The 14,726-nt window shown below is 35.7% G+C and overlaps 1 protein-coding gene across 2 annotated transcripts in view; it reads right to left on the bottom strand.

The window, feature by feature from the left end:
• LOC122078743 (40S ribosomal protein S14) overlaps positions 1-4,749 on the bottom strand; it is a 6,965-nt gene extending 2,216 nt beyond the window's left edge. For both annotated transcript variants that reach the window (XM_042644853.1, XM_042644854.1), the window contains exons 1-3: positions 4,592-4,749; positions 1,665-1,787; positions 1,532-1,577 (exon numbers count right to left, since the gene is read on the bottom strand). In XM_042644853.1, the coding sequence (XP_042500787.1) occupies positions 1,532-1,577; positions 1,665-1,787; positions 4,592-4,594 (172 nt within the window). In that variant the 5' untranslated portion in view covers positions 4,595-4,749. The remainder of the gene's footprint in view (positions 1-1,531; positions 1,578-1,664; positions 1,788-4,591) is intronic.
• Between the last annotated feature and the right edge of the window lie 9,977 nt (positions 4,750-14,726).

The following is a 14,726-nucleotide window of genomic DNA, read 5'->3' as shown; positions in this document are numbered from 1 at the left end:
CAAGGATGAAAAAAAAAAAAAAAAAAACTCCACATCAATCTGAAACCTAATGTCCATGCATGAAATACAGTATCATTGACCTGCAACTTTTTCCCTGATAAGTTTTGATCTCATTCAACTTATGTTACCCCATGGATATAGCTATATGGTGTGCATCAGCAGTATATAGAGTAAGGTTCATGCATAAGTTAAGAGTATCTAGAGTAAGGTTAGGTACCTTGATGCATATTTCAGTAAATAAATAAGAATCAGAAAATACAGATTTATGCCTCTACCATATCTGCCTATCAGCCAACCCATCATGCCTAACAGCCCAACCTGGCCAGCCAGCATAGGCCCAAGTCTCCAAGCGTAGGCCCAATACTACGTGTATTTAGTCCATGAATGGGGGACATTTATAAATAGTTTCCACTTTGCTTTGATTCTCTTTAAGTCAGTACTAGTTACTAATTAGTAAACGATCCTTTTTCGAGATGTATCTAGAAGTTAGATCTTATACTAGGACTAGTTTCTATGTTAAAATTGGTTACTATTTTGAAGGGGTTACCTTCTCCACCCCCCGGGGGGGGGGGGGGGGGGGGGGGGGGGGGGGGGGGGGGGCGCTCTAGTGTTGATTAGTAATAAAAGAGGGGACTGCTATATACACCCCATGATTTTTAGACAAAAGACCCCGATGGCTTTGTGCTGCTCTTCCTTGTGTGACGCAGGAAGGAGACAGATCACTAGTGAGATGCTAGTAGAGCTGGTGAGAGACTAGCAAGGAGGAGTGAGAGGCTCCTCCTCTTCATTCTTCTATTTACTTGTTTCAATTCTTCCCATCTGTCCAACACATCAAGCGAGGGTTAGATCTGATTTATTTCTCTTGATCACTGACTGTCTGTGAATCTTATTTCAAGTTGCTTCTGTCCTGTGGAAGAGTTGAAGTTTTCTACTGATAAAAGAGGCCTATGGTTCCCTGTTGTGTGGGTTTCTTGACTGCTACTGTGAAGGCTTGTTAGAACAGCATCTAGCCATCAGATTGGAGTGAAGTTTTGAAGATTCAAAGGACCGTTCCTGCGCTACCATCAACCTGAAGATCTACCATATCTGACCTGCTGATAGTGAGATATTTATGGCTGTTATTCTCTGTTGATAGTCGCTATTTTGTGAGTTTTCTGGTTTATGATATCTGGCCTTCAGAACGGCTTGATTTCTAGATATTATGTTCTATATGTTAAGATGAGAAACTGGCATTGGTTTGGTGATGAACTGTTGTATATTGTGAAGATATTGTGTAGTTTCTAATCTGATTCTCCAAATCCAACCCATTGGATTGTTGAAGGGCCTAAGTAGACCTAGTATTGCTATTAATTTGAGGCTGATCTGACTAATTAATTACTTGTTAATGTTTATTCTGGTCTTTATTCTGACCATACTATTCTGCCTGTTGGGTTGGAATCTGAAACTTTCCTTGGGGGTGAATTGTTTCCCTCATGCAAGCAAAAGAAAGCAAAGTTTAATAACTTCCTTTATATTAAAATATATTTCATACCAGTGATCCGAACAAGAGTTTCTCTTCCAGACAGATCAGTCACATGCTGCAAGTGTAAAGATATCATTAGATCCTGAAAACCTTAGGAAACTTAAGAGAATGGATGAAGAAAAAGTAACAAAAGATAGTTTACAATAAATGTGTCATTGAATGATGCAAAAATGTGGGCAACACCGAAAACATGCTCGCCATCTCGAACAGTTGGTCCAAGGGTAACATTTTCCTCTTTGGGTTCCCTCACCTTCTTTCGTCCCGACTGTAGACAACCACCGACAACATTAATGGAAAGAACAAGGAGTAAAAGAAAAAAACAAAGAATCAAAAATAAATAAAAAATGGGAACATAATAGAATACAACAACAACAAATTCAGCCTTATCCCAACTTAATGGGGTTGGTTACATGGATCCGTGTAAATAAAAAAGTATGAGTTAGAGTAAAAGGGGGGGAAACACAACACCAGCAAGTTAGAAAAGTCTCAGCTAAATGGGGTCAACCACATGGGTCCTTGCCCTCCAAACAACTCTATCTGAGGTCATATTTGGCACAAGGCCGAAACTAATATAGGAAAAGGATGTGATTGGAATTAAAATGGAAACAAGGGCAGAATATGTAATGATTATGGTATAGGATAGAACAGGGAAGAAGTAGAAGTTGAGGAGTAAAGAGGGAAAGAAATTAGTGCGAGAAACCCAGAATATAGAAGAGATCGACAAGTTCAAGTAGATACGAAAACAAGAGAACATTAATGACTATCACAAGAGGAATCAGATTAGTTTCAAATTCAGGTCTAGTGTTACTAGACCTCCAGAGATTTCAGAATTCTCTGTAAGAATAAACGGTGTGACAGATAGGTTTCAGAAAAGCAGTGAAAACAGACTAAAGAAACCAGATCTGTATTTCAAGGTTTAAAACTGAGAAGCAATCTTAGAATCCAAGAGATATTGGTAACATAACCTTAAATATCAAAACTGAGAAGAATCAGATCTAAAATGTAGAATATATGATCAATTTAAGCAAGCTAAAACATGAACCAAAACAGAAGTGATGCCTATAGCACGAAAGAGAAGAAACAGCAGCAAAAGAAGAACAAGAATAAACAATAAGACACAGGAAGAGATCAGATCTGAGGAGTGTTCATAAGAGAGAATCAAACAAGAGAAGAAGAAGAAATCACCAGAGCCTAAATTCTATCACAATAATTAACATATAAACTCAAAATAAAGTTTTCACTCAAGCAACTAAATCAATGGGGGTTACAAAAAAATATTATTCTCTTAGATCTAATTTCAACTATAACGGGCTCTCACTTCCTACGAGTAGAACAACCATAACTTGGACCCCAAGCAAACTACTAGTCACACTTTTTCAACTGAACCCGTTGACAGTTAATAGAACTCAAATAAAATTAATTGTGAGTCTGTGACAATTGAAATTATGGCCCCAAAGGCCCAAACAATTCCTAAATACTGGACTACCCCTGGTGTTATCACCAGCTCTCTGTTCGACCAGAAACATGAGCTTACAACTGGATTTCCAAACCTGTTTCTTTGTGGGTTGAGCCTCCAAATACAATCATGCTTATCCAACCATTTGATACTTTCAGATACTGCATCATAAAAGATTGGTCAACCCCAAGTCCCCAAGCCATCTCACCTTATAAAGCGCCAAGCCGCTTTTGATTTCACAATGTAACCACAATGGGGTCCTGCAAACAGCAGGGGAACTGGATTTGTTCTGCAAACCAAACCTGACACTCCTACTGGGTTGCACAACCCTAACCAATACGGGCTCAGCAGGTAAAAAACGTGTCCAATCAAAATACCTTTTTTTAAGCGGGAGTACACCACAGCAATGAACACCAAGAAGGAAAGCTTCCCAAAGAAGCATATTAATATACTTTTTCAGCGACCAAAATGCCTGTGATACCAAATACTATACCCTGACATTACAACAGTCTAAAATTCAGGGCTGGCAAGATAACCTAGGACTCGATTCAAAACAATGTTTTAGACAGACTACAAATGGTAATCGTGAAGGAGAAACAATTCATTTCTTTAAAATATAGGAGACTGGCAGTGTCAGCACCTTGACCCCAACAAACAAAAAAATGCATGACATCTTATGTAGATCAAATTTATTTTATAGTGTATGTCTCTTGCCGCTGAATATCAAAGATATCACAGGATAGAATTACCAGAGAATACTTATCAAAGGATTGCAAGTGGTATGACAATACTTTGGAGCACATTAATTCCATAACTCATGTCCACTCTAAGCACATTCCTCTGCTCCCCAAAGTTCAGATCCTCCTACAGAACTTCACGAAAGAAGCGTCTGGGGAGGACCAAAATGAGGAAACAGCACATCATTCTGATAGGCATGGGGTGATTATCCCAAAACCTCAGCATTTAGGAGTCTTCTACATCAAAATAATCATAAAATACCTAAAAGGAGTACAAACCACTGTGTGACAATTTCCTCATATTCTTCACCAGAGAATATAGTAGCTACCATCCTAAAAATTAAAGCACTATAAGCCCTCCATGGACCAGAACTCCGCCAGAAATTGGGAATCTTGTTCGAGCAACGGATCTGGATATTGTAGACTCTAATAGCTATGGTCATCCACAACTAACTTCCATTATCGAGAAGTCATGTTCCAGTGAAGCCCAACCGAAGATAACTGATATAGTTGAGACGCTATAAGCAGTCAGAATTTCAAATTTTTGGAATAATTATCACGAACGCGTGTAGATCAATTAAGAAAAGGCACGGTAGCTAATTGTCGGATCGAGAAAACTTTCGTAACATTAAAGGAACACTGAAGTGCAAATTTTGTGAAACATTCTTTACTACACCCTAAACGAAGAAAGCAATAAACCCCCCCCCCAAATGAACGTACGAACAGAGTGCTCATCCTGAATAATCCAACTGAAGCAACAGTATCTCATCACAGAAGCGTAGAAGGTAGAAGCTAAAGATCTTCTCAAATGTTCGAAGAATACTGCGGTTGAATGATCAATGAAGAAAGTGAGTTCGTCGAGATAATCTTACTCACCATGGCTGCGAATCAGAGGAAAGGTTGATCTGGATCTCACGGAAGTCTTCGTTCTCCCCGGCGCCAACCCCTACAGAAGACAGTGGAAGCCGTAACCTCTTTTTCAATGTGTTTCACCGAGGATGGGCTCCAGGGTTTTGGAACGAATTGGGTGTAGCGGTGTCAACCGGTGGTTTCGGTCGGGTTTTGGGTGGTTCAATTTAATGGTTCGATCGGTTATGGTTTTCTTAATCAATTTAATTAGTCAGTTAAGCCCTTTCATTCCCCAGCAAACGTGTGGTTTCTTATCTATAGAAGGGAATCACAACTTCGCCTTTGAAGATAAAATCCAGCTTGGAGGTTATCCTTTTCCGATCTTCTTGTTGTTCTTCTTTCTTCTTTTTTCCTTTTTTTTCTTTTTTTTATTTAGGAAGATGAATAAAAGAAAGTTCTTCAAGTATATAAGACTATAAGTAACTGTATATCGATATCCATATTAGTTATATACTTATATCTATGTGAGGCAGTTTGTTGATGATATTGTTATATTGTTTGCAAAAAATCACATGAGTATGATTAATTTGTTCATAGGCCTAAGCATGAAAATTGATATAGACACAAAATTATGAACATCCAGAAAACTCTAAGGCCACAACGCAATGCTATTGTCAAGAATAGCATGATTCAATTCCGCAGAATCGTCGTATTTCACCACCAATAATTACAAGACAGTTTCAGCCCATAGAGATAATCCCTTGCATTAGCTTCAAAAGTTTTTTCTATCATCATGTAATCAACAAAGAAGAAGACACATCTTTCTTTGTTAATAAATATAGGTAACTCACGAAAAAAATAGTTTTATTAGCATTGATGATAGCCAAAGAAACAAAAAAACGGAGAATTTATCTTCTTTTTTTTAATCATATTTTTTTAACTTTATTCCAAAGGAGATTAACTACTTGGTTAACTCCCTGACTAAGAGTCCATAGTCGGTTATGTGTACAACTATATGGTTCAATTTTGATTTATGCTTCTTCCATTAGTATTTCCCATTGATATGCATGAATACCCTTCTCTACGTAAAAAATAAAAAATAAAAGTGAGTGGTCTTTTGTGGTAGGGGCCGATAGAAAGGATGGTCAGGCAAAACTTTCAATAAATTTACTTCTAATATCTAATAAAGGAAATGAAAGATAAATTAATCATTACTCTAAATGGATAAAATACTTCAAATGATGTAACCAATTAAAACATTGGAATTGCATATCAATTTGCTTGCTGATAAAAATGATACATTAGATTCTTTCTTTTTAAATTAGTACAATAAATGGTAAAATTGAATTAGGTGTCAAACAATATGCACAATTGTTGTACAATGTCTGATTAATTTCATACTAATAGAATCACAATCTAAATCTTGATATTATCTTTCAAGTATGATACCATTTTATTCATAAAACAACAATACATTTTATCCAAAAAACTCTCTTTTCATTTGGGTATGATAGTAGTTGGAGAAGTTTACTTTGAGGTGTAATAAAATCTCTCATGGCCCCACACATTGTGCTTGGGTAGGCAACTCTAGAGTCGTGGGAAGGTTTTTCTCAATATCAAAATCACAGCTTTTTAAAAGACAATCCATGCATTATAACATTCAAACTCAAATTTAACCATATTCAAATTATGTTTCTGACAATCTCTCTAAAAAGAGAAATGTATTCCAACCTAAGGTGCCAATGTATTATTGTATTACATCCCAAAATATTCTCCCAACGATTTCACCAAATAACATTAGCCCTAGAGTAGCTACCCACTATAAAATTTCGATAGCTTTTCCCCAAAAACATAGAAGAAAATAAACTTATGGAACTTAAATAACCAAACATTCTTGATGGCTGGATAAAGAGAACTATAGTCTCCTTCCTCTTCTCCCACACTTTCTTTGGGTGTTGTCGAAATTGGGGTGACATCCTCTGAAATACAAAACAACAGCAAAAAAATCAGATTTCATGACCCAGAAACACATTATAATAGAAATATGTCCTATCAATCACTAGTACTCAATTACCCAATCAACAAATTATCCCACATAATCAATTTTTTAGCGAAGTATCAGGCCATTTAGTTGCAATTCACACAGCAAGAAGGAAGCGGTGATGAACATAGTATATAGCATGCATACAATGTTCACAGCTACATATATTAGAATAAACTAACGAGTAATGACATTATTCAACTCTAAAATTAACCAGGTAAAATAGTCAGGAGCATAGTAAAATCTTTCTGGTCAACTACTTAAGCCTTCTTTGGTATAATTTTTCTTTTTTATTTTTACCTATTTAACAATAATTATGAATGAAAATCATTTTTTATCAAAACATAAAAATGGTTTGATAACTATTTGACAAAAATGGTTTTTTTTTGTGAGAAATAGTTTTGTAACTGTTAACAAAAAGAATGGGAGAATACTTATGTATCTTTAACTGACACACAAGTCCCTTATTTATAATATAAAATCATGATAGGAGTCATGACTATCATGATAGAGGCACGGTGTACAACAAAAAAATAATGTATTTATAATTATACCCCTATCCAACCGCCCCACTCTAATTAGGGTTGGTGGAGGGGGAAAAAACCCCAATATGCCCCTGCGGCACACTAATCCTTATTCTAACAGTATCTCTGTGTGCGAAATGATTTTTTGAATAAATTCCCTTCACCCATTTTCTTTATAACTCTCTTTCTCTAATTTGGACCGAAGAAGAGGGGGCAAGGGACTTGAATTTCTAATTACAAAACAAATGACTACTTTATCCCTCCATATTGAGAATTTAAGCATGTGCTCATTAAAGTTCAGCGAAAAAATAACTAAAAATTAATTTTGGCCAAAACACATAAATGACTTTTGATCTTTTTTTTTTATTTTTGTGTTTTATCAATTTTTTGAAATATACCAAATGCAGCCAAAACCATTTTTATGAACAAAAATAAAAAAGAAAAATGATACCAAAGAGGGTACTAGTGTCTTGGCAAATAGGCATCACAATCATGCATAAGGCACCTATTCAGACTGCACATTATATACAGTTCCCATTTACTTCATCCTAAAATGATTTCACTCGGTTGATTTTTTGCTACGGTTCACAGTTTTGACTAGGTAGATATCATATTATTTTGCTATAACAAAACATAACAAGCAGTGGCAAGAGAGGTCCATAAGCCATTTATAGTCCAATTACAAACCTATTTACCAGAAAAATATTCTCTAATACCATTACTGTCATAGAAAATTATAACATGATTGAAAAACTTCTCAAGAAATTTTTCTTGCTTAGCTATTTAAAAACCACATATTTGAATCAATGAGTCATAGAATTGACTCCAAAAAAATAAAGACCTTACCAATTCGACCAATTCTCATTCTAGACAGAGCCAAAGCCCTAAGAGCAGATTGGGCACCTAGACCAGGTATCTTTGTCTTATTTCTACTATTTGCACGGAGTTTAATATTCAGTGCAGTAATTCAAAGTTATTATAGAGTTCACAGTTTTAAAAATAATAATCAATGAAGCTACTGATATACATTTTTAATATGCTTCCTCCAGTTGTAGTGAAGTTCTAAGTTCCTACATAGTTCATAAAATAATTATTAATCCGGCTACTGATACAGTCGCATGCCCAGTCAAACTTTTCTAGATGTGATTACTAAGTTACCAACAGGGCAAAAGTTTGACTCTAGAGAAAAGGATCGCCCTATATTAGAAAAAATATTAATGCTAATGAATTTAGCAAATGAGCCATTGCTCGCTGCTAGGGCAAATGACCGGTTTCATGTCTTGAGGGTAGCCACTTTTTTGCCAAAATACCAAAGGTTAGGACCAACTCCAAATTCACTCTTCCAAGAACTTAGCATAGGTAGGACCAACACTAGTAATGGCCCTAATGAATTTAGCAAGATGAATAAACCTTTCCCTGACTCCCTGTAAATTGTACAACTTAGGAAATCCTTTTTCACTAAATTACTGATAAAAAGTTTCAATCTACCTAAATGCATGCAGGACATCCATATTTGTATCTAATTTCAACAAGATACATCCCTTAAAGTCCAATTTACTCTCCATTACGGATCACATCAAATAGATAACCAAGTCCAACATACACACCTTGCATCTTTGTGCAACATCTTATGCTGCAAGGGAGTTGTGTTTCAGTAGAGCAAGGGATTCGGCTCTAATACCAATTGATGTAAGATCGAATCACAAGTAATCAAATCCCAATCAGGATCTTTACTAAATCCAATATAAACCAAATTCAGGGACAGAAAGAATGAATAAAAAAAAGAAAGAGAATTCGATGGAGGGTTGAGAAGGGAAATGAAGGGATCACACAATCATATATTGCATAAATCCAACCAGGGAGGGAGAAATCGTATAAAGAAAGAGGGGGGAGAATCACACACAACCCTAAGACTCTCAAACATTAGCTCAATTCATCATTCTTCAAATTTGTCTAATTAGAGTACATCAGCTCATCTATATAAAGATGACAGACTAATAGTCATAAACTAACTAGGAGTTAGACTCCAAGTAGGATTAGGCCTTACATAATAGGAGTTGGACTCCAAATATGTCTAGACTAGAATTCCAACATGAAGCAAGTACCTAACTAATCATTCACTAATATGGAAATCCAAACTGACTCAAACAGAAATAATAAAGGACATATACTCAAAATAGGACTTTAACTAAACTAATGAATTAAATCTTGTTTTTCTACTTTCTATCCATATTTTAGGCTCATTAAAGTGGCCTATTACAAAGAAAACATATGGAATCAAAGAACCAACACATACATAACCCAACCCAAGACTTATTTGCCATAAAATAAAAACACATTAAGTAACTTATCTACATTAGTTGGTTTATGAAACTTGGCCAATGAAATAACTTGGTTTCTAGATATTATGTTATATATGTTACAATGATGAATTGGAGTTTGTTTCGTGATACCAACTGTGTTATTGTGAATCTATTGCTTAAATTCTAATTCTGAACCATAGTTGATATTTCAGTGATTCTGTTATATCTCCAAATCCAACCACTGGATTGGAGCCTTATTTTAAGAAGTTGAAGGACCTAAAAAGACTTAGCATGACTATTAATTTAAGGCTAATCTGATTTGTTGATTAGTTATTATTAAATTTACCCTATTATAGTTTTTTTTTTTTATTTTGGCCTTACAATTCAACGTGCTGGGTTGGAATCTGAAACTTTCCTGAGGGATGAATTGATTTCATCATGCAAGCAAAAGAAAAGCAAAGATAATAACTTCCTTTATATTTTGAGATATTTCATACCAGTGATCTAAACAAGTGTTTCTTTTCTAGACAGATCAGTCATATGCTACAAGTGTAAAGAGAGCATAAGTTCTTGAAAACCTTAGGAACCCTAAAACAATGGGAGGAGAAAAAGTAAAAAAAAAAAAATATTTATAATAAATGTATCATAGAATGATGCAAAGATGTAGGCAACACTGAAAGCATGCTCCCATCTTGAACAGTTGGTCCAAGGGTCACATTTTTCTCTTTGGTTTCCCTAACCTTCCTACGTCCTGACTGCTGACCACCACCCAACAATATTAATAGAGAGAACAAGGAGTAAAAGAAGGACCAAAATATAAAAATGAGAATCAATACATAATTAAATAATTATCAAAATTCATAGTCCAAGCCTCTAAGCATCCAGCTATAATATATATCGAATAAGAGTTGGCCCACCTAGTAAAGAAATAGTGATAATATTGAATCTTATAAAAAGAGTTCACATCCAAGGACTATTCTCTTGCTTTAAGTTCAATACTCAACCTGCTAAGAGATTTTAATACTAACAAGACATCAAAGTAAACAAAAAGAAACAACAACTTTCTACTATTATAAATGTATACCAAATGGGCAGGTTTGGGGTGAGTACCACCTCTGATACTAATTGTAATATCTCGGTCCCATTAACTTTGCACAATATTGTCATCTTTGGCCCATAGACCTCAAGGCTTTAAAACGCATTGTGTCATGTTAAGGAGACTAGAGGTTATTAACTAGCCCAGTAATCTCTCCCTAAGCGATGTGAGACTAAAGTTTGTACATCATCACTGCCCCACACACTATCGGGGTCTGTTCTGATATCAATTGTAACTCCTGGCCTTACAATTCAACGTGTTGGGTTGGAATCTTAAACTTTCCTAAGGAATGAATTGATTTCATCATGCAAGCAAAAGAAAAACAAAGGTAATAACTTACTTTACATTTTGAGATATTTCATACCAATGATCCAAGTGTTTCTCTTTCAGACAAATCAGTCATATGCTGCAAGTGTAAAGAAAGCACGAGTTATTGAAAACCTTAGGAACCCTAAAACAATGGGCGAAGAAAAAGATGTATCACTGAATGACGCAAAGATGTAGGCAACACTGAAAGCATGCTCCCATCTTGAATAGTTGGTCGAACAGTTGGTCTAAGGGTCACATTTTTCTCTTTGGATTTCCTGACCGTTCTATGTCTCGACTGTAGACCACCACCCAACAACATTAATAGAAAGAACAAGGAGTAAAAGAATGGCCAAAATATAAAAATGAGAATCGATACATAATCAAATAATTATCAAAATTCATAGTCCAAGCCTCCAAGCATCCAGCTATAATATATATCGAATAAGAGTTCACCCACCTAGTAAAGAAATAGTGATAATGTTGAATCTTATAAAAAGAGTTCACATCCAAGGACTATTCTCTTATTTTAAGTTCAATACTCAACCTGCTAAAGGATTTCAACACTAACAAGACATCCAAGTAAACAAAAAGAAGCAACAACTTTCTACTATTATAAAGTTGTGACAAATGGGCAGGTTTGGGGTGAGTACTACCTCTGATACCAATTGTAACGTCACTACCCCATTAACCTTGCACAATATTGTCTTCTTTAGCCCATGTGCCATGTTAAGGAGGTTAGAGGTTATTAACCTAGTAATCTCTCCCTAAGCGATGTAGAATTAAAATTTACACAACATCACTGCCCCACACTATTGGGGTCTGTTCTGATACCAATTATAATGCCTGACCCTACCATTCAGCGTGTTGGGTTGAAATTTTAAACTTTCTTAAGAGATAAAATCATCATGCAAGCAAAAGAAAAGCAAAGGTAATAACTTCCTTTACCTTTTGAGATATTTCATACCAATGATCAAAACAAGTGTTTCTCTTTCAGACAAATCAGTCATATGCTGTAAGGGTAAAGAGAGCATGAGTTCTTGAAAACCTTCGGAACCCTAAAACAATGAGCAGAGAAAAAGTAAAAAAAGATACTTATAATAAATGTATCATTGAATGACGCAAAGATGTAGGCAACACTGAAAGCATGCTCCCCATCTCGAACAGTTGGTCCAAGGGTCACATTTTTCTGTTTGGGTTCCCTGACCTTCCTACGTCCTAACTGTAGACCCCCATCCAACAACATTAATGGAAAGAACAAGGAGTAAAAGAAGGGCCAAAATATAAAAATGAGAATCGATACACAATTGAATAATTATCAAAATTCATAGTCCAAGGCTCCAAGCATCCAGCTGTAATATATATCGAATAAGAGTTCACCCATCTAGTAAAGAAATAGTGATAATGTTGAATCTTATAAAAAGAGTTTACATCCAAAGATTATTCTCTTACTTTAAGTTCAATACTCAATCTGCTAAGAGATTTCAACACTAACAAGACATCCAACTAAATAAAAAGAAGCAACAACTTTCTACTATCATAAAGGTTGGTAAATGGGCAGGTTTGGGGTGAATACCTCTATGCATAAATCCACCCTACAAATTGATGTAAGCCATAGAATAAGATTATAAGTTAGTATGATTGTAGAAATCATACCTAATGTAGCAAAACAAAAGTAAAATCCTAGAGAAAAATGACAATTGTATATGAAACTAATGTAGCAAAGCAGAAGTAAAACCACATCAACCTTGTAACGTTGTTGGGGTCTGCTCTGATACCAATTATAATGCCTCGGCCCCATTAACCTTGCACAATATTGTCATCTTTGGCCATTGTGTCATGTTAAGGAGGCTAGAGGTTATTAACTAACCCAACAATCTATCCCTAAGTGATGTGATGTGGGACTAAAGTTTACACATTATCACTGCCCCACAATGCCTTAGCCCCATTAACCCTGTACAATATTGTCCTCTTTAGTCCATGAGCCTCAAGGCTTTAAAATGGATTGTGCCTTAAGACTTTAAAACGTATAGAGGTTTAAGCGATGTGGGACTAAAGTTTGTACACCCTCACTAATTTTCCAAACCTCTTAGTAATTATTGTATTCTTTGTGGGAACACCTCACCAATCTCCCAGGCAGGTCTGGTACTTACCATATTCTTGGGTGTTACAACTTCCCCCTTTTGTCATAGCGTACCCGCTGTGGCCCCACACGTTGTAAGTATTCTTAAGTGTCACAACTTTCATACCCTTTTGCTACAGTGTCCCTACTGTGGCCCACACGTTGTTGGGTTATATCAATTATAATGCCTCGACCTATTAACCTTGCACAATATTGTCATCTTTGGCTCATGGGCCTCAAGGTTTTAAAATGCGTTGTGCCATATTAAGGAGACTAGAGGTTATTAACTAGCCTAGTAATCTCTCCTGAAGCGATGTGAGACTAAAGTTTATACACCCTCACTATCTCTCAAACCTCCTGGTACTTATCATATTCTTGGTGGGCACACCTCACTGATCTCCCAGGCAGGTCTGGTACTTGCCTTATTTTTGGGTGTAACAATCCTCCCCCGAATGAACTCAAAAACAAGCTATCAGACAATCTTTTCTATAGATTGCTCATCCTGAACATTATAGCAAAAAAACTACAATCATCTATTACTATACACAAATCAAACAAAACTATGAAGATCTTTTACATAATCCAACTGAAGAAACAATATCTCATCACAGAAGCGCAGAAGGTAGAAGCTAAACACTAAGTGCAATAGATTTCATATAAGTCTTTGTTCTCTTTGGTGCCAACAGCCACAGAAAACAAAAGAAGCTATAACCTCTATTTCAAAGTGTTGCAGGTGCTAGGGTTTTTGGTGTCAACCGGTGGTTTCCCTCAGTTTTTTGGGTTGCTTAATTTCATGGTTCGGTCATTTTCGGTATTTGATTGGCTTTACCAGTCCTTTAATTGGTCGGTTTTTTAATTCAAAGAAAAAGCCAGATAAGCCCTTTGTGTGCGTGTGTATGTGTGGTTTTTTTTTTTTTTCTTTTTTTTTTCTTTTTAACTAAAGAAGAAACATCAAATAACCACTTATTTTACTAAATCTAGCTTTCCTAGCTGAGGTTGCATTTGGTAATCATTCAGAAAAAACGTACATTTTTCCATTCTGTGAAAAAAAAAAAGGGTAAAAACACAAAATGACGGAATAACAAAACCTTCTTCCGTCATTTTGGTTTCGCTCCAAATACAAAATAAGTGAACTAGGGTAATCATTCCTGAAATAGGTTCACCAAACACTTTTTTTTTTTTTAATAGCATTTTGACATAGAAACTTAAAAATCTGTTTTTGACACGAAACGTCGTTTCTGGACCTAAATGACTATAAAACGCAGCCTTAGTCATTTGGTATCACTATTGATCTATTACACTTTATCACATTAATAGGCTTAATATAAGATAGAGTTTTAGAGCTATATGTTAAAACAATATAACATGTCCATCCGCAGATCATCCTTTCTTGTTGTCTTGCAATAGCCAATCCACCATTTGCTTACAACATATCTAAACCTCTATTTCCTTCCAACCCTCGTGTGCTACTTGAAGACCTTATATAATAGAGCTCTCACTCTACCACCTTGAGCATTCCTTGTAAATACATAATCAACCCAAGCTAAAATGAAACAGGAGTTAAGAAGAAAATTAATGCTCAGCTAGCTTCCGTGATTTGTTGATTATAATTGCTAACGTAAACTATCACTAATTGATCCACAAGTGATATCCCATGGTAAGGATTAAAAGAAGCAACCCCATATCGAACAATGTCATGCCAAATATCATCGGAAACGCTATGAGAAAAAGCAAGGAGAATATTGGAATCAAAAGCATATTGCGATATCA

Source organism: Macadamia integrifolia, chromosome 5 (genome assembly GCF_013358625.1).
Source record: "Macadamia integrifolia cultivar HAES 741 chromosome 5, SCU_Mint_v3, whole genome shotgun sequence".
Classification (NCBI taxonomy): domain Eukaryota; kingdom Viridiplantae; phylum Streptophyta; class Magnoliopsida; order Proteales; family Proteaceae; genus Macadamia; species Macadamia integrifolia.
The sequence above is the reverse complement of the archived record's forward strand: the minus strand, read 5'-3'. Positions and strand labels throughout refer to the sequence as shown.